Here is a 20,750-nt window from a genome sequence, read left to right on the forward strand (position 1 = left end):
GGTGGATCAGCTATGAAGTGATGGTCTGCTCTCCTGTCAACTATACCTATTATCTTGTCCCAGCTTTCCCTTCCCTCCTGTTTAAGCATGTAGGCAACACATCTTAATCTACATGATGGTAAGTGATGGATTGCTGTTATCAAAGCCAAATTGTTTAGTGAGCTCAATATATATTTGATGTGTGCTGCTTTCACAAGAGCCCTGCAACTGCCTTAGATTGTACAGGGCATCTCACTGAAGAGTTCACAGAAACCTGTATAAATGGATACTTGTCTAAAAAAAAGACACTCAAAATAACTTGCAATGTGAAATATACAAGCTATGCTCTGGAATTACAACCTTCAGTGCATCGAACCCTTTTACAGTTCAACACAGCACAGTCTATTGCAAAGCTACTCTATCTGGAACTCGCACTGAATTAGGCAATTCTCCTTTCAGCTCATTTCATGACTGCCTCCAAATTCACAGCAAGTTTCTCCATAGCAGCAGTGATTGGTAGCATAAGCTCTTTATCGATCCATTCAAAGTGCCAGAGAAAGAGCTCTCAATGCCAGTGAGAGTTCTTGCACTGCCATTATGGGTGCTGACTAAAGAACTCCCTGAAAATTTTTGTTTTAAACACTATATGCAATAAAAAATTTGTAGGAAGACAGCTGGCGGCAGTCTCTTACATGTTTGATATCCAGGTTTTGCCGTACAAGTCTTAATTGTTCACATGGTGCATTTATTTATTGCCCTTCCCTATTGCTGTGCCAGATGCTGGAGAGGATTTCTGCTCCGTCACACCCCTTGCATCTTTTTAAAACCTCTCTCTTTGGACTTAACTTTTTGATGCATATCCTTCCCAATCTCAAATTTCATGTTAAAGGCAAGTTCTTGATGGAGGAATTGTGAGATCACCCACCTCTAATGACCAATTTAAAATGTACTCAGTTTTATTTTAAAAGAACTCTATTTATTGAATTACAAATTCACAATATTTCAATGTAATGTTACACAAGTCAGAAGAAAAAAAAGCCTCTATTTAGAAACTGCAATATCATGATTTTACCTGAGCCACAACCTGTGTTACCGAGCTTGATTTAATTATTCATTAGAAAGGTTAATTGGAAGCTTTAAAACCATCTTTAATAGTAAAACAATCACCGTGGTGATGGGTGATTCCAGCTCGTGAGACTAAGGTAGGTACACAAACAAGCACTGCTTTCAAATAATAAAACCCAGGAGGGAGAGAAGGTTCACATTGACCAAAACACACCACCAGCACGTGAGACATCCTCTTCTGGTGAAGAGCACAGAGGTCAATTGAATTGTGTCTCATCTGGTGGGGGCATATGCCCACTAACTGCCAATAAGAGGAAGCTCCAGGTATAATGACCGAGCACTTCCCTACAGCTGAGGAAATGACTGAGTCGGAGGAAGAGGAACTAAGCAAGCACAAATTACTAAAGCTTTAAGATGAAAACTTGGCTGCATTCTTGTCCTATTCACTGATGAAACAGTTTCTTTGGTTTCCTGACTTCAAGTACCAGTACCATTATATTGAAGTGTGTTGCGCAACACCAAATACCATGATAAACATGATGACTATTTAATACACAGGTTAACTTACCCACATAATAAGGCAAGCCTATTTAAAATGAGAGATAAAGCTTACTTTATCTGGGCAGAAATAAGCTATAAAATCTATTAAAATATTTCACTAAGTAATTCCACACACAGGAAATGGTGATAAAAGGACATTAAATGCTAGAAAATCACCTGAGCCACATGTACTTGCCCTCTTAGCAAGTTGGCTGACCCACTATGCATTGCTAACACACTTCCCTCAATATTAAAATTTGGCACTGCGCCCAAACTGACAGCTCATACTCGTGTCCTTAGTATCTCACACACAAATGTATTGTGCTCTCCAGTGAACCTGCAGCACAGGACACCACTGTAATTGCCATCTTCTCTCTCAGTACAGGTGTTCGATTGGAGGGTAATAGATTTGCCGGTTACGGTTACACACAGATAAGTCCAAATAGGTAGCGTGCTGTCTGCCATTCTCGGAGACGAACGTACTAGGTGCAGTTTTTGTGCAGTTCAGCAGCTGAAAGTCTTTAGTGTAACAGAATTCAATCTGGCCCAGTAGTTGCGCTGAGCCTCCCTGTGGTTGGGGAAGTGGAGGAAACAGAAACAAAAACAAAAAAATCACAAACACAGTTCCAAGCGATTCTGTTTTCTGAAGCAAAAACAGCAGAATATGTCTGAAATGTGTTTAAGTCACAACATTTCAATTTATAATCAAGCAAAGTCTTTTCAAGTAGACCGGCAAGCAATTGCAGACCCAAATCTCCAAATTTTAAAATCACTATTTAACCTTAATTCCCAGACCTGAGGAGATTAAAACTTGCTGCAGACACCAAATGATTCATGTGTAATCTCCCCTGCAATCCCATCAACATGAGCTATTGCTCCTGGTTCTGGGATAATCTCTCAACACTAATCAGTCTTCATATTGCATCAGTCTACACAGTTAGGCTGGGCGAAACAAGATATTCGGATTTGGATTCTCTTAAACAGCAGCAAGGCAAATCATGTGAAAAATATACTCAAAAATTAAGGTTTTATAATTTACTTGAAGTCAGATTTTGATCAGAACTATACAAATAACAAACAAAAAGCATAAATTACCCCAGTTGGAGACAGGCACTGAATCTTCGGTATTACCTCATAGAACGATACAAGTGCATTTTCAATGTTCTCAATCTAAGTGTGAGAATGTTACCATAAGAATTAGAGCAAAGTGTGCAAAGCAGAAAAATGAGGTGCTCAAAAGGACGAACGCTAGTGGGTACTTACCATATAATACTTGGATGGCAAAATATCAAACTTCTTCAGAGCACTGAATAAAAATGTAAAAGGACGGTCAATCTCATTAACAAATTGCTGATTTAAAATAAATATCCTCAAGTTGTGCAGTATAACGTTAGGACCGTGACTGATTTCAGAATTATTCTGATTATTAATAGAAGGATTGAGCACATGGAACTCTTTTTCAATTATGCATTCAGAGCATGAGCAAGGAGGGGGATTGGGGTGACTGAGAAATAGGTGAAGAGGGCCCAGATGCTCTGGTTTTGGTGGTAACAAGAAAGCACACAAACAGAACAAATGAAGTGTTAACCTATCTGGTTATACCCCTTGCTGATTTTCCCTCAGCTTCAAACATGTCTGACGATTTGGGAGGAAAATATAGCCAAAATTCCAGTCGGGGCTGTTTCAGTGAGAAGGGTTTGGGTAGAGTCCAAAATCTATTAACAAGAGGGGAGGCGGGTTACCTGTTCAGGTCGATCTTTTGGTACAGTTCCAGTGCTTTGCTGAAATACTTCTCCTGTGTGTTTAAGGATTCCAGCATAGCTGCACACGTTCCATGTTTCAGCCATTCATGTTTCCTGTACAGAGAGACCCATAGTGTCAGGTAGAGGTGGTGAGTGGGAGCAGCTTGTTGTCCATGTCTACATGCTGCCAGACACCCAGGTTTTACCCCATGTTGCCGAGAGGTTTCCTTACTCTTCCAATGTTTTTCAGCTTGTACCAAGGTCCGACTCCACAGCTACCTATATCTTTAAGACCCTCCTTAAAACCTCTTTGACCCGACTTCTAGTCACCCCTCCTAACATCTCCTCCTTTGACTTGGCATCCACTCCCGTCTGATAAGAGCTCTGTGAAGAGCCTGGAGGGAGAGGGGGGAGGGGTTTATTTTTGTTACAGGTGCTATATAAATGCAAGTAGACAGTTACCAAGCCCAGAGGGACTTCCTTCATATGTGAGCCTGAACAGTAATAGCTGCCAGTGTGTTCAACCTTGTGGGGAGGCAGCAAACTGAATTCTCTCCTGACTTGAGCTGCAACAGTGACCAGGTGCAGGAACTCTGGCCGATTTCCCCTATTAATGCCCCCTTCCCCATTGCTGCTCTGGTAGAGTAGAGCCAACTCTAGGAATCAACTCTAGGGCCCTCGAATTGGCGTAATTTCTGTCTTGGAGAACAGAGATCATTTTCATAATCTTTGAGTATGCACTCTACTTACTCAGCTTTAGTCAGAACTAATTACACCCTGCTCTGGGTGACCCACCAATACGAAATGACAGCCCCTATGATGGGCTTAACACGGGACAAAGGATGTCAGGGCTGTAAATGGAGGCGCCTATGGGGAGGTTACAAAGGATGAAGTTTTCAGTTAGGACAAAATGAGAAGCTAGGGTCTTTCTTGTGGAGCTGAGAAGATTAAGCGGAGGCTGGATGGAAGGGATTACGAAAAGGTAAAATAGTGAGAGATTGTTCCCATGGCTCAAGACAGTAATGAGTGTGCACAGATTTAATATGATTTCAAATAGAATTAGGGATTAGAATATGGGATTCTCAGTCTGAATCTGTCGTTGAGTCCAGAAATCCTTTTAAAAGGGAATTAGTCACTTGTAAATAAAAGAATATTAAAAGGTATTATAATCCCTGTAGAAACCATTAACCAAAAGAAGCTCAAACTTTCAGTGACTGACTGAAAGGATGACGCGACAAGATTTCTAGTTTTTAGATGTGTACTGTAACAAACAAACTAAAAGCAACATTGATTAAACACCATCTCAGTAGGCAACTTATACACTAAACTACAGAAAAGATCCCAGATTTAAAACTTAAACGACCAAAATTCTCCCTCCGTGGTTATACTTTATCCCTTAAGTGGACATTTTATTCTCTGGGAACTAGTCCAAAGTGATTCTTAGCTCCTTTTTCTTTTCCAGTCAGATGACTTCTAGATTTCGAACTGGCTTTCATGGTGAGGAACGAATTGGGCATCCCTCCCTCTAGCCAAAGCTAGGTGAATTTCCCAGCCTCGTTTAAACCATCACAAACTCGGTCTCTTCAATCTGAGTGTGAGCTCCCACCCACATCCTGCATGGTGAGCATTAAAGACTTGGTGCCTCTCTCTCTGATCTCTCAGATTCCTGCAGATTGCCCTGTGAGGTTCAGTGAGATTTTTAGGAGATCCTACCACAGTTTCCTACTCAAAGCCCATCTCCAACGGCAGTGTGAATTACATGGGCCTTGTATTCAGGTAGAATTGATAATTAGCCATCCTTTAGATCTTAACTTCCATTCTATCTTGAAGTTAAACAGTTTAAAATATAACTGCTTATAAAACTCAACATTCCTAGTACCTCTCTGGGACTTGGGGACTAACAGTTTTTCCACTGTCAGCACAACTGCTCTGCTCATTGCTGACAGGCATGAATATCTTGCACCTTCTTCCCAGTAAAACAACCTGCACCCACTCCCACTCTCCCTCCCCCCCCACCGTCTCCGCCCCCTTTAACCACAAAATCACCCAAGGTTGTCGTTTGCAGAATTCAGAACAGGTCTCAAGGTCCCCCTTCATTACCCCATTTCATTCTAATTTAGAGAGACAGACCCAAAACATATACTTACATACTTTGCATTGGTAACAAAAGGTGCAAGCATCAAACTGGGGATTAGGGCCAGGCAATGAGTAAACGGCCAGCATAGACCAGATGAGCAGAACAACTTGTTTCTGTTCTCCACATTTCGAGGGGAAGTGATATGGTACACCTTTACTTCTGGTTCTCCTCTGACGCAGAAGACCTGGCCTTCCTCCCATCTGCAGCAGCAGTGGTGGCCTCACATTCACTTGCCGTCAAATGGAGGAGGTCACACTGACCGGGCCCTGCATTTGGAGTTTGATTTTGAGGAACTCCACACGGGCACTTGCCTAGGGCTCACTGCTAAATGCATTGCAGGGAACCCATGAGCCACAGACGCCCCTCCGAAACACTTGTGCTCCCCGTATCTGTTGGATGGGCAAAATTGTTTGTGGAGGGGTCTTTGCTTAACTGCTCATCAGGAAGCCGGCACCTCTGACAGTGCAGCACTCCTTCAGTACTGCACTGGGGCGTCAGTGGATTGCATGCTCAAGTCCTGAAGTGGCATTTGTGCACAGAACAGAAGACAACTGTGGGCAGCTGGTGTTAAATGTCCACTTGCGACTATTTCATGTGTGTGTTGAATAACAGAATGTTACCAAAAAGACATACCAGAGCTCAGTACTGTTGAGATGGAGCACATCAGGCCACCAGTGCTCTAATTCAGATAAAATACCCTGCAGATAAAGAGAGACATCAGAACCCAAAACCATCAGCATCACCCTTCTGTCTGAAAGTGTACCGAGAGCTGCAATGAAACTGACTCGGACACAGAATGCTAACAGTGGGATTTTAATCTTGCGTAATACACCCTTCACCAATCTGCACTGGATCCTTTATTTTAAACTCACTCAGCACTCCCTGGGTCCAAGGCCGAATTGCCACAGTTCAGAGGTCACAGCATGGTCACCCTGCCCTGTAGAGACCCAGTCTAACCAACTGAAGTTTCTTGTCTTTATTCAGAGAAACCTGAACTTTCACCTTACTGAGCACACTCAGAAATCCAAAAATCAACATTTGCATGCCAAGAACGGGGCTGTCACAAGGTGTGAAATCAAACTATCATTCACACTTACAATAGTCAGTCCCAATCAATAATACATTTACACCTCATGGTTTAGCCTCAATGAGAAGTGATTTCACTTGGAGTGTAAAGTCAGGTGTCAAGGAGTGAACTGGCCCTGAAGGGAAACAGAGTGAGACTGACTCCGCCAGAGACTCTCTCTCTGCTACCAGTTTAGACCTAGAGTCCAGATTCAGGCTATGCTTAATCACATAACCATAGCATCAATGAAAGCAAAGCCACTTCTCACCAACACTCAAGCTGAATATGAATTCAACCTCAAAATTAAGAAGTTCCTTTTAACGTTATAGCTTCATGCCTCATTCCCCCATTTCTAACATTAAAGTGCTAGTACTTAATTAGAATCAAGTACATGCAAATATAACAACTTAAGTATTCCATGTGAATGATAAAGTGATAAGGTTAGCCCTCGTTAAACGTTGTTTCGCTTTAACGTCAGTAAGTTAATGGGGTCCATAATCTCAGAGCATCATGAGATTAATTTTAAAGTCGTTTCCTGTGTGATCCAATTTTTTTTTATTCATTCACAGGTTGTGGGCATCGCTGGCTGGGCCAGCATTTATTGCCCATCCCTATTGGCCCTTGGGAAGGTGGTGGTGAGCTGCCTTCTTGAACTGCTGCAGTCCCTGTGGTGTAGGTACACCCACAGTGCTGTTAGGGAGGCAGTTCCAGGGTTATGACCCAGTGACAGTGAAGGAACGGCGATATATTTCCAAGTCAGGATAGTGAGTGACTTGGAGGGGAACTTCCAGGTGGTGGTGTTCCCATCTACCTGCTGCCCTTGTCCTTCTAATGGTAGTGGGTTTGGAAAGTGCTGTCGAAGGAGCCTTGGTGAGTTCCTGAAGTGCCATTTTGCAGCGGCCTCTCCTGCTCTCTAACAATCCCACTTCCGGCCTCACCACATGCCCAACTCCCATCCCTACCACCCAACATACAGTCTCTCACTCTCCCCGACCTTCTGACTTTCAGCCTCCCTGCAAACTCCCTGACTCACCTCTCACCGATTCCTTCTCCTGCACCTGCGCTCCTTCCCATTGAAGATCCAGATCCGATCCGATGCCGGATCCCCGGGCTTGTGAAAGTGCAAGTACCACTGGTGCAGAAGTGCCGAGCTGGGGAATATCATAACCTAATTTGTATTTTAAATGACAGTCGAAGCTGTTCCTCCGGCCCCGCCACTCATACTTAGAGCCCTTGCTCACAGCGGCGGCTCAGGAGAGGGGAACAGCAAGCGAGAGCGATTAAAAACAAATATTGGTTATAAGAGCCCCAGCTCAGCACTACTGGGATTCGCACTTTCACAACCCCAGAATTCCAGCTTTGGATCGTGAACAGGAACGCAGGTTCAGGAGAGGGAAGCGGTGAAAGGTTGAGTCAGGGGTCAGGAGGTTCAGTGAGAGGCTGCAGGTCAGAGGGTCATTGGGGAGGTGGGGTAGGGAGCGGCCGCAGGTCAGAGGGTCGTGATGGGGGGGTCGTGGTTGGGAGAGGCCCCAAGTCAGGGGATGGAGGGGCTGGGGCGGGGTGTGGGGGGTAGAAAGAGAGAGAGAGAGGCCGCAGGTCAGAGGGTTGGGGAGGGGAAAGATCTGCAGCAAGGAGGAGGATCAGGGAGGAGAGTTAGGAAACAGGAACAGCAGTGAGCAGGAGGTCCTGTAAGGAGGTTACATTTTTCTTTGATATTTTTAAATTCTATTTTGTTTATAAAGTTATTTCATTTACCAATGTTGGAATTTAGCAATGTAAAGTATTTCAACTTGCAGGTATGATATTTTAATTTTTCTGATAAGGGAGGCCTTACAGAACCTAACTCTAGTTTTAACATTGGTTCCTACAGGAATCAATGTTTCACTTAAAGCTGCGGTTTTCAGGAATGCAATCACAACTTTAAGTGAGGACGTACTGTACAGGTTACGTTAAATGTACTTCAACAAAAGGATAACCACCTAGCTTATTATTTCAAATTGCACATCATGTTGGTTCAAAGTAGTATATGCCATCTTGCTTGACCAAGAGCCCCCACAGCACCAATGTAAACATAGTAAGTCCTCACTTAAAGTTGTGGTTGCGTTCCTGCACATTCCCAGCTGAAATAACTTGCAAAATAAAATACATCACTAAATATAAAAGAAACGTAACATACAATGCGATGGAAAGTGTTGAAGAAAATTACAATACACTCACCCACAGTACAGTACTTTTACTGAACCAGGCTCCATCTAGTGGCAGACATTGGTTGTTACGGGTAGCAGCTGAAGTCCTTGGACAACTTTCGCCGACCAACCGCTTTTGCCATTAGATGGAGCCCAGGACTTCGGTGCAAGTCCAGCAGCAGGAGCCAGGAGCAGAAGCGAAGCCAGCAGGGGAGTGAGGAGTGGGGCAGCAAGAACAAACCCCAGGGACTGAGGTGGGAACAGAGCGGAGGTGAGGCGAACGGTGCTGGGAGGTCAGGCCATCAGCAGGAGGGGAAAGGGGAAACTAACAAGTGCGGAAACGCTGCAGGAAAGGTCTTGTGACCAGGCAGGCCACAGAAGAAACATTTGCGGCAAAACAGGTTACGGTGAAACTGGCAACGTTACACGGATATACTGAAACTACTTTATTAAAGACGATAAAGTGAAACAGCGTTAAGCGGGAACTTACTTAAAGTTAAATACCCACCTCGACATTTTCGATTTTGAAATGCCAGGAGTTGTTGCACATCTGGGCTTTTTTGGGCCTATTTAAAAAAAAAAACAATGGTTTCACGCGATCAGGACCTGCTTTATTCTGAGCAAGTCATTTTTTTTCTTATATCAATATAGTTCTGGAGTAAAAGCAGGAAATTTAGGCAAGGAAAGGTGGGTAACTCTTCACCTTCAAAGGACTTTTTAATGAGAATTGGATTTCTAACACTTGCAGTCATATTCTACCCTCCCAAGTTAAGGAAGGATAGTGGGAAACACAGGGGAAAAGTTGGGGGGGCGGTGGAGGAAAAAAAAACCAGGGCGAGCAAATGCATTGGGTGGGGTGGGATGACCACGAGTGACAGAAAAAAATGGAAGGAATAAAATTAAAATTAAAATTGCATTCCATCACATCTGAAAAATGCCCTAAAATGTCAGAGACAATAAGTTACTCTCAGTTGTTGCTATTTAGTTAAACAGGGCAAAGTCAGCCGCTGTTCCCAAAGGAAAAGGCCATCTTAAGGACAGTAACCCTACTCGCAACTTCCACTTTACACACTAATCCGTCTCTCCCATCTGGATCAAAGTTGCTATTAATTGAAAAACTGGCACATTTTCATGTTAAAGGGACATGTGGAATTGCTCATACCCAAATTGCTATTGTTACAGGGAGGAAATATTACTTTGATTTCCACTGCAATCCTACAAAGTGTCAACCTCTTTCTCAGCTGGGCTTTGTTGCAATTGAGTAGACCATTGTGCAAGCTGTTGCTTGCAATGTCAACGATCTTCTCTAAAGAATGGCGCTGACCACAGAGCGATGAACAAGTGCCATTTGGTGCAGTTAGCAAATCAAGAGTCCAATGTACGTCAAAAGCTGCATAGGATGTGGGTAATGTATTGCTCATCTTTAGTTGATCAAGTGACTTGTGCAATTAAACGGTTTGCGAGGCCTCTTCAGAACGTTAAGCAGATAACATGGAATTGGAGTCACATGTAGTCCCAGACAAATGACAGCAGATTTCCTTCCCTCAAGGACATTAGTGAACCAGTTGGGGCTTTCATGACAATCTGCTGGGTTTTTTTTGGTCTTTCCCCTATGGTGGTAATGTCACTGGACCAGTAGTCCAGAGGCCCAAGCTAAGGCTCTGGGGACATGGGTTCAAATCCCACCACAGCAGTTTGTGGAATTTGCATTAAATTAATAAATCTGGAATAGACAGCTAGTTTCGGTAATGGTGACCACGACAGCTATCATCGATTGTTGCAAAAACCCATCTGGTTCCCTAATGTCCCTTTAGGGAAGGAAATCTGCCATTCTTAGCCGGTCTGGCCTACACGTGACTCCAGATCCACAACCATGTGATTTATTCTTAATTGCCTCTGAAATGGCTGAGCAAGCCACTCAGTTCAAGGTGAATTAGGGATGGGTAACAAATGCTGGCCTTGCCAGTGACTCCTACATCCCATGAAAGAACAAACTAAAAAAAAAAAACACTTGCTTGACCTGGGTACTGGGAAAGTACAGCTGCACACTGTCTCCAATTCACAGCATTAACGGAACATCAAGGTATTAGAAGTAGTCCGGCTTCATTCTGACCTCAAAGTTAGTACCTTCATACCACACCATTGGGCAAAGGATTGGAGATTTAAAGTGAATTCTAAAATAGTCTGCTCCTCAAGTCCTTCCTTCCTCTACGTTAACATCTCAGGCCAGGCTTTACAGAGGTGCCAACAAACATGGAAAAATGCAGACCAGTATTTAACCATTATCAATGTCAGCTTGGCTCTATTGGTACCAATCTTACTTTGAAGTCAGACGGTCATGGCTTCAGCCCCATTCCAGGATTTGAGCTCTGAATCCAGGCTGGCACTAGCAGCTTTTTGAGAGAGTGCTCTGCACTGCGGGAGCTGCCACATTTCGGGTGAAACATTCAGCAGGGGGCCTCAGCGGCCCAGTCAGGTGGGTGTAAAAGATCCCATGGCATTATTCAAAGGAGAGCAGGTGAGCTTTCCCAGAGCACTTATCAACATTCCTCTCTCAAACACCACCAGCAAACCACAGGTTTTCTGGTAATTCATTGCATTTGCTGTTTGTGGGATCTTGCTGTGTGAAAATTGGCCAACAAATCAACAGTGACTGCATTTCATTGGCTGTGCATTGCTTTGAGTGCTTTAATAATGCACTACATGACGTGAACAAGGAATTGCACACATTATAAAATTTACAACAGACCATGAATCAGTGCATCTGCTTACCAGAGTCCATGAACTGTCCAGTAGTTAATATTAGGAGGAACTTTACAAGTCTCATTCACCATCTGAGAGAGGTAAAAGATATAAAGATTTTTCACAAAGTTTACAGCAATTTTAAAATCTGCTCTAAGGTAGAGTTCCATTTCTGGAAGACTGACATCATGCACTAGAGATCCATTTATAAATAAAATCACAAGTACTGCAACCCACAATTATGCTGGAATTTCTCAAAAAAACCCAAAAAAGAGCAACAGAGAACTACTTAGTTTGGGCATCGGTCTGTTGGCACTTAGGCTGCCTGCATTCCAAGCAGTGATCTTGCCATGGGATAAGGCTCTCCTCATTCTGGGGAAAGACAACGCGAGCGGAAATGATGTCAGGATGCGGCACCTTAAATCTGCCCGAGGTCACTGAGGGCTTCAAACATTGGGAGACAACAGCCCCTCATTGGGTGCATTGCCTGGGTCCCATCTGAAGGCCAGAAGGACAGGTGGAACCACCCAAACAAAGTGCCCTTTGCAACTCCCTTTCCAAAGTCACTCTGTCTAGCCACTTGACTCCCTCCCTAGGGACCAGCCTTGGACCATGATTTCTCCTCTCCCACCCAGTATTTGTTTCTCCCTCGCTTCCCAGCTTTTTCCTTCCCTTCACTCTGTAAATCAGTCTCTTCAACGTTTGCCACGAGGTCACCGGAACCTATAAAAAAAAAATGGCCGCAAAGGAAACCTCAAAGAGCATTTTGTGAGGGAAGGGAGCCTTATCATCATCCTTTATTAAAAATCAATTGTACTTGGCATGGCTTTCTGTTCCATTCGCTAATAAAAGAGTTCACCCTCAGCAATTTTCTCTGCTGTTCTTTTCCCTTCCTCCCCTGGCAGTTCCTTCCTTTGGCTCCAAGTGCCGAGCACCTCAAAAAAAAAAGTGCCCAGGCCGGTCAATAGTCGGATGTGAATGTGGACAGCGAGTGGCAGAAAGCTACTCGAACACACAGGAGCAATTGCGAGCTGCCTGCACCCAGATCTCCCGCCCACTTCAGGCAGGAGTCACTGGTTCACGACCTGGAGCGTGAACCCATGCGAGTTCTCCCTCCCCCAATCCAGGGACACCAAGGCCAACTGCAGCATTGCCCCTCGCCCGATCCAAAACGGTGACTGAGCCCTTGGGCACTCTTGGCACGTCGGCCTCGGCTGGTCACTGAGGTGGAGCAGCGTCCATTTTGCTCCCGATGTTTTCATTCAAGCAGCAAACACAGTGGGGCCGGCTTACAGTCAGTCACAAGCCCCAGTACGAGGAAGCAAACGATTCAAACTGTAGTCGATAATTCAGCTGATTCGTGCGTAAACAACTTTTGCAACCCGCTCACTCAAACCCAGAAACACACCCAACCACTAAAAACAAAAATGGACAAAATAAAACAAAATCAAATAAACAATCAAACTTTGCGCATTTGATTTTTTAGGACACTTTAAAATTCCAGTCCAAGTACGTAACAGGCAAAAGTAAAAACAGCCAACTCCACAAATATTACAACAGTTGCATACTCACCAAACACACAGTCTGAGGCCAGTGCTGGGACAAAATGAGGAGGTGCCATGGGTGAGTTTTGCTACAGTAGAAGAGACTATAATTAGCAAATGTTTTCACTATTTCATGTGACACATTTCAATATTGTCAGTGGTTTGAACCCTCCCTTGAATTTCATAAGCTTGCAAGAGTCAGATCCTCATTTGCTTAGTGGGTTACACTGCTAGTTTAGTAGTGGGCTGTATGGATAAGCTTCAATCCCTAGTCTACATTGAACTGTCCAATCTTAGCCTGACGCAGAGATTTGAGGTGAAACTCAGGATGCTCAACCGATCGGCCAGGGATAGGAGCAGAGGAAGAGGGGAGCGGGGAGCAATCAGCTGGGGTTTCTGTTTCTCAGCATTCAGCAACATATGCTGGAAGGACATATGGACAAGGGTCAGGTTCAAATGCAATGCTCCCACAGCTGAACAGCTGGTTACCACTCACCAACTGGGATCACAACTCGAGGATGGCCCACCAGAGAGATGTTAACATTCAAAGAATCACAACCCAACAGAGTTCCTGTCTTCAGAAAAAGGGAGAAGAAATGAGAAGGGGAGGCTGACGGGAATAGGAAGAACGACTTTTTAAGTCAAAACTTTTTACAGCGTCACACAATACACATTCTAACACATTGGCCATCATTGATTACATAGGAACCACATGACAGTAGTTTCTGGCCATTCCGCCCAGTCTGTGATGGTGTTGGAAGAGAACATTTTTCCATACAGCTGACTGTAACATGACCAAATTTTAAAATTGACCAAATTTTAAAATTGACCAAATTTTAAAATTGACCAAATTTTAAAATTGACCAAATTTTAAAATTGACCAAATTTTAAGCACCAGCATGCTTCACAGGCCAAAGGAAAATTAAAAACTACAAAATGCTGCAAGCAGTTTACACAGATAAGAGAGGTCATGGGCAGGAATGTCTCCTGTTGGAATGAAAAAAAGAACATCTCTAGGTTCAGTCTCGAGGCCCACGGATGATTTAAGGAACTATTGATGAGGGTTGGAATAAAATAACTCTCGTTGGAATGTGAATATTAATGGAAGATGGATAACAAAAGGGTGGGTTTTTACCCCTTGGTTTAGACAAAGCGCTCAACATACTGTTGGGCATTTTGTATGAAGGCGGGGGGGAACATTTATAGGACAATATGGTCCTGTTAATATAATGCCCAGATCAACAATCTGAAAAAGGGTATAAAAGATGTTTTACAAAGACACTCGAGGCTGCAATTAAGGACAACCTGGTCAGTTGCCAATTAAAGAGCTATGTCGAATCACTGCTGAACTGACCACTTGCTGGTGTTTGTAAGTAACAGGTTTTGCTACAGTCACTTGAGCTTAAAGTAAAGGGGTAGGTCTGTGCATGCATTTAAGTAATCTGGGATCCCTGTGTGACAGTACTATCGAATGTTTACTGATATAGCAAACAAAAATCAGCAAGAGACGACAAGTAAAAAGGAACTTATTCCAGAAATCTTTGGCTGAACTCAGCAGACCGACAAAGGGAAGGAACATCCTTCACACGAACAGTGACACTAATCCCACGTCATTCCCATTTTTTATTTTAAATTTCCCCGTTCTCCTCCATCGACCTAACCCATTCCTTAAATGCTGCTAATGGTTTCTGTTTCAATCACTAACACTATTGGTGAGGTCTAAAGCCTCAGAATCCTCTGTGCAAAAACGTTTCTCCTGCTGTCTGTCCCGAATCTCTTACATTTAATCGTATGCCTACACGTGACCTGATTTAAATGCTTCATCAGCAAAGCAGCCCAGTTACTGCACTGAAACTTTATAGCCGTTGGCAAGCCCCACGATTGATTTATTACTGCTGAAATAAGTGTTACAGGGCAGAATATTCTGCCTGTCGGGCGGGCGGAGCAGGGGAAGACCCAATCGCCGCCCGCGATCGGATCCATGCCACCACTTTACCCGTGGGGGTGGGGGGGGGCAATTAAGGCTCGCCCAGCGTGAATCGCGGCTCCCGAGGACAGTGGGAGTGGGCGGGCGGCAGTGGGACTGCCGGGTCCAATGGTGACCTAGCGGACTGTTTAAGAAAGCTGTTGCAGCCTTTCAGAGGCTGTCCAACATGGCCAGTGGAAGGGCTCCCCAGAGCGCTGCTGGTGAGCAGGCCAGGCAGGAGGGTAGGGCAGGGGGGCACTGTGCCCCTCGTTTCTCGGATGATTGCCTTGTTGCCCTCCTCGAGGAGGTGGCAGCGCAGAGGGAGGTCCTTGTACCCCAGGACAGGAGGAGGCCCCCCCCCACATGACCAAACGTGCCTGGGAGGTGGTGGTGAGCTCCTGCGACGTGGTGCAGCGCACCTGGATCCAGTGTCGCAAGTGCTTCAATGACCTCTTGCGCTCGGGAAGGGTGAGTACCATGTTGGCATTGGTCACTTAACCCAGCAGGTAGGCTTCCCCCCCCCCCAGCGCCCCATCCCACCCCAAGTCTGAGTTTAGTGACTGAATTGAATCATTGATGGCATGTGTCCTTCGCTGGGTGGGCCAGCAGATATTGCCCATGCCTAGGTCACCCCTGAGAGGGTGGCGAAGAGATGGGTTCTGCCCTCGCAGCATGTGGTACACTGAGACCCACATGACTGTTTTGGGGACAACCTGGAGGAGCTGCACCCAGGGGCAGTGCTGGAACTGCAGGACATGTCCAAGTCAGGGTGATGACATGCTGGGAGGGGAGCTTCAAGCACTGATCCATCTGCTGTCCTCTGCACTCGACGTGCTTGCGCCTCCTTGCTATGGGAGATTAGACCGTGGTGCCACATGTGACATAGGCAGCATTTGGCCAAGGGTGGGGACAGGCCTAGCATTTTTGAGAGAGTGTTCAGTAGCAGTGGGGTGAGGAGGCACTGGAACCCCTGATATGTCCCACTCTGGCTGGGGTGGGCTGTCTGCAAAGAGAATCCAGGTACAAGTAGCACTAATCAATGTCCTTCTCTCTTTTTCAAGAGAAGAATGCACATAATGCCGCCGAGTGGGTGAGGACTGGCAGAGGGCCGGCCCAGGTGGCGATGCTTACCCAGTTCCAGTAGGAGGTCCTAGATCTGGAGAGGCACCATGCGCCCAGGTCCACCGGTGTCGGTGAGGCTGGGGTGCCATGGACAGGTATGTCTGCCCAGCAGTGAGGTCACCATTGTTCTCCCAACAGCCATGGCAGTGCTGAATGTTCAGTGATTGAAGTTTGCAACATGGCTTGATCATTGTTTATTGTTGAAGGATGAGCACATAATGATCCGGGGGACAGGGATGTACATTGACACTGTCTCCACGTTAACTGATCCAATGTCCTTGTTCTTCCTTTCAGCATCAGCGAAGCAGGGCCGAGAGGAGGAGCAGCAGAGGCTCCCTCTCACACCTGAGGGCCCTGAAATCTCAGACTCACCAGCATCACACCATCTCTGCCAGGCAGGCACCAGCGGAGATACTAGCACCTCGGTGGGAATTAGATCATCGGCTAGTGTCCCAGGGCACAGCGGTGAGGGCACTTCACAGTCGCTGGAGGAGCTGGCGGAGACAGAGTGCCCATGGTGCCAGCAGTCGGAGGATGCAAGGGACCAGGCACATGCTCAATCGGTGACTGATGTTGTGGCTCTGGAGTCGTCCGCGACGCAGCAAACGCAAGAAATGTAGCCGGGTGTGCGGGAGCATCTGGTGGAGATACATGAGGCTTTGCTTGGCTTGGTGTCCGTGGTGGAGGAGTCTACGCAGACCATCGCTGAAGCAATGAGCCTCGTGGCTAAGCGCTTTGCCTCCTCCAAGGAGAGAGTGGCAACTCTCGTGGAGAGGCTCCTCCAGGAGACCCATTAGGGCTTCCTGGGGATGAGCTCTGACCAGCAAGCCCTCACATCGGCATTGACCTCAGCTGGTCACTGCCAGTGTGGGAGATGGTCTGGGCACCAAGTTTCCCAGCTCGGTGCCCATCCATCCATGGTGAGCAGGGAGGTCCGAACCGACCTCACGTCGGTGCAGCAGCTGCCTGGTGTCTCTTTGGGCTCCTCTCAGGACGCTCCGGATGAGGGCGGCAGCTCCTCCGCCCCTCTCCCAGTGACCATAGCATCCGGTGAGGCCGTGACGACCGGGGAGATGCCAGCTGTGGAACTGGCAGCTCCCTCCCAGGCGGGGTCAGCACAGGTTCCACGGGCCAGAGGTCGGCCGCCAAGGTCATCGAGGCCTACAGGACAGCAGAGTCAGCAGTCTGTCTCAGGTGCCACCCCGATCGATGGGGCAGCACCAAGACGTAGCACCCGAAAGCGTAAACATAAGGCACCTTAGGCACACCACAGGTTTATCACTGGTGCTTTTGTGTTGGCCGCAATTAGGTCTGTATGAGTTGTTGTGATGTTTAACCTCTGTCATTTTGTTTTCTTAAGTTCCTTTTGTTATACCATTAAATTCAGACACGTCACCATGGCTGAGGGTGCCTCTTTTCTTCTCCAGGTGGATGGTTACCTATAATGTTATGAGTGATTTGTGTGACATTCAGCTTTATTTACAAGGCCCTTAGTTAATGTTGCTACCCAGGCAGATTTAGCACTCAGGTATCGAGTGTGGAGCCCGCAGCCCAGACTTGTCCTGGAGGTCCATCTGTGGTTTGCTAGCTGAAGGTTCGTTGGATTAAAGCCTCCCGGGTGTCCCTACCTCCCTGCAGTATGCCCGGGTCAGCGTCTACCCCCTCAGCATTTCACTGTGCATGCTCATCCTTGGACTCACTGCTGGACTCATTGTGTGCAGCCACAGCCACTGCATCTACATCGTTGTCCACGGCGTCGTCCCTTTCCAGTGCCGCACTCTCAGCATGCAACCACTATCAGCGACACACGATCTTGGGGGTACTGGAGTGCACCCCCTGAACGGTCCAGGCATTGGAAGCGCATTTTGAGAAGACCGATGGTTCTCTCCACCACAGCCCTTGTGGTGCCATGGCTCCTGTTATACCGCTGCTCAGCTTGATCTTAGATGACGGAGCGATGTCATGAGCCACCTTCTGAGGGGATAGCCCTCGTCACCCAGCAGCTATCCATCCAGCCGGGCTGGAGCACTGAACAGCCCCGGCACCTGGGAGTGTCTGAGGATGTAGGCGTTGTGGGAGCTGCCTGGGTACCTTGCACAGACTTGTAGAATCTGCATCCTGTGATCACACACTATCTGCACGTTCATGGAGTGGAAGCCCTTCCTGTTGACGAAGGCACCGAGCTCACCTGCTGGTGCTTTGATGTCCACATGTGTACAGTCTATTGTACCCTGGACACAGGGGAAGCCAGCAATGGCCATGAAGCCTCTGGCTCGGTGTGTCTGGCTTGCCTGGTCCCAACAGCAGTGGGTGAAGGTCAATGCACGTCTGAACAGAGCGTCTGTAACCTGCCTGACACAAGTGTGGACAGCTGATTGGGAGACACCGCAAAGATCACCCACCGACCCCTGGAAGGAGCCAGAGGCATAGAAGTTAAGGATAGCTGTGACCTTTAGCACCACTGGCATGGGGTGTCCACCCACACAGTTAGGGGAGGTCTCAGGCCCAATCATCTCACAGATATAGTTGACCGTCTCCCTTGAGAGATGGAGCCTCCTTCGGCACTGCTCCTCAGACATATTGAGGTAGCTGCTTCGCCGCCTGTATAACCTGGCAGCAGGATAGTGGCATTTTTTGCGGCCCCTTCCGCCTTGGACAACCTCTTGGCCCTGCACCCCTCCTCCCAAAGTTGGCTCCCTTGGAGGCTGAATTTGCACTCCTGGCCTCCTCCTCCTTCTAGCCCTCCCTTCCTCCTCAGAGGAGGTGTCTCCAGTGGAGAGTTCAACTCCCATTCCCAGGCTAAGAGAAGGCTTCCTGAAACCTGCAGGCCCCAAAACGTTTCTTCACTGCAGAGTGCTGACCTGAAGGTTGAGAGTCCAGACCAGGCAGCTGGTGTGAGTTTTGAAGTATTTCAGCTCACACAGGCAAGTATCAGTTACTTTCCAAATTAAATATTTGACAGAGCACACTCGTGACCCCACTGAGCCCTCTTATCCCACCCGTGGATGAGGTTTATACAAATGTCTCCTACCCGCCTGCCCGTTGCGCCCATGCGCCGACCCGAAGATCGCACGGGCCCCAAAAAAATCGCAGCCAGTTGGTGCCTCAAGGGCCTTAAGTGGCCCGTTACTTAATGGCAGGCGCACATCAGAGATCATCACGTGCCTGCCCAACGAAATATCACGATGGCGCGTGGTGACATCGGGATGCTCGCCTGATGTCACCGTGCAGGTCCCGCTCTCGCATGCCAACCGGAAAATTCTGCCCACAAGAATCGCAAGGTGAATTTTCTAGCCTCTGCACACAGCTGCCGAGGTGAAGGAACAGACTCATTTACAAAGCGAGTCGTTCAGCTTAAAAGCACCCACCAGCTCGGACAGTGAGAAATCACTTTGTGACTCAAACCACATGCAAAGAACATCGAGTTCAGCTCCGAGGGTGTGCTTTCAAAATACAACTTACGAAACTACAGAAACAAAACAACTGGAGCAAAGCGAATGGTAGGATGGGGGCGAAGAAGTAATTCATAGAATTGTACACCCACCCCCCCACCGAACCATTCGTCTTAGTGTGTCTGTGCCAGCTCTTTGAAAAGAGTAATACTCACTCTGTCCCCGTAACCCTGCAAATTCTTCCATTTCAAGTATTTTTTTTTGTCTGAAAGGGACTCTTGAAACTGCTTCCACCACCCATGGGCAGTGAATTCCTGATCCTTACAACGCATTGTGTAAAAAAATGTTTCCTCATCTTGCCCATTGTCTAACTGGTATTTATACAAAGCTGTAGTGTAACATCCTTATTCTTGTACTCTATGCCCTCATAAAGAAAGTCAAGGATCCTGCGTGTTTTGTTTTAACCAGCCCACCAACCTCGTCTGACACCTTCCAACCCCCACCTGGCCCAGAGTTTCTCTGGTCCCGCACCTCCTGAATGATTGTGACACCTAATTCATGTCACAAAGCTAATTCTAGCAGACACCTCGAATTCCACTCCTAAAGATGCAACGTGACCAGTAATTTCAGGGGACGTCAGCAGTGTAACTTTTGGCAAAGTTTACCCACATTCTGTTTCACACTTACCAATCAGAAATTTCAGGAAGAGTTAAGGCAACAAGCAGAGGCAGGAAAGCCCAGGCAAACATCCACTTCCTCTTGTTTCCTTTGCCTTTCCGATAAGCCATTTCACATTAACTTGTCCTGTGAGCAAACAGATAACGATTGAGGGGTTAACGCTGTTCAGTGCTTCTATGTCCTTGCAGCCAAATGTCAGAGCTCCAGGCCCAAGTTAAACAGAAAGATCTTAAATCACTTTCCAACGTTCTCTGCTCCTTGTTGGGATTTGGATCCACTGGGAACTTTAGTGTAGTGCCCAAATGGCCATTACAAGGGTATATTAACTTAACGGTCCTGATCCTGGACAAGCAACCCAGAGGCTGCAAGTACAAATCCCATCAGGACAAGCTGTGACAGTGAAGTCATTAAATCTGGTCACTCGTGGACTGTTGCCAGAAAAAAGTCACAATGAAAACTCCAATGTTACGTAGGGCGCTCCTTCCTCAAATAGTCCAAATTCAGACATGTGGAACAAACAATTCGAGACAAAGATTTCTGGAATAAGTTATATTTACTTAAAACATTAGCAAGAGAATTCAAGTAAGCACC

At 46.5% G+C, this 20,750-nt stretch overlaps 1 protein-coding gene across 3 annotated transcripts in view; it reads right to left on the minus strand.

Moving 5' to 3' along the window:
- Positions 1 to 917: 917 nt before the first annotated feature.
- rnaset2 (ribonuclease T2) overlaps positions 918 to 20,750 on the minus strand; it is a 39,685-nt gene continuing 19,852 nt past the window's right edge. For all 3 annotated transcript variants that reach the window (XM_078556586.1, XM_078556584.1, XM_078556585.1), the window contains exons 2-10: positions 20,169 to 20,285; positions 13,030 to 13,090; positions 11,488 to 11,549; positions 9,224 to 9,281; positions 6,097 to 6,161; positions 3,327 to 3,440; positions 2,848 to 2,890; positions 2,680 to 2,754; positions 918 to 2,152 (exon numbers count right to left, since the gene is read on the minus strand). In XM_078556586.1, the coding sequence (XP_078412712.1) occupies positions 1,961 to 2,152; positions 2,680 to 2,754; positions 2,848 to 2,890; positions 3,327 to 3,440; positions 6,097 to 6,161; positions 9,224 to 9,281; positions 11,488 to 11,549; positions 13,030 to 13,090; positions 20,169 to 20,269 (771 nt within the window). In that variant the 5' untranslated portion in view covers positions 20,270 to 20,285 and the 3' untranslated portion in view covers positions 918 to 1,960. The remainder of the gene's footprint in view (positions 2,153 to 2,679; positions 2,755 to 2,847; positions 2,891 to 3,326; positions 3,441 to 6,096; positions 6,162 to 9,223; positions 9,282 to 11,487; positions 11,550 to 13,029; positions 13,091 to 20,168; positions 20,286 to 20,750) is intronic.

This window comes from Cetorhinus maximus, chromosome 14 (assembly GCF_964194155.1).
Source record: "Cetorhinus maximus chromosome 14, sCetMax3.hap1.1, whole genome shotgun sequence".
Classification (NCBI taxonomy): domain Eukaryota; kingdom Metazoa; phylum Chordata; class Chondrichthyes; order Lamniformes; family Cetorhinidae; genus Cetorhinus; species Cetorhinus maximus.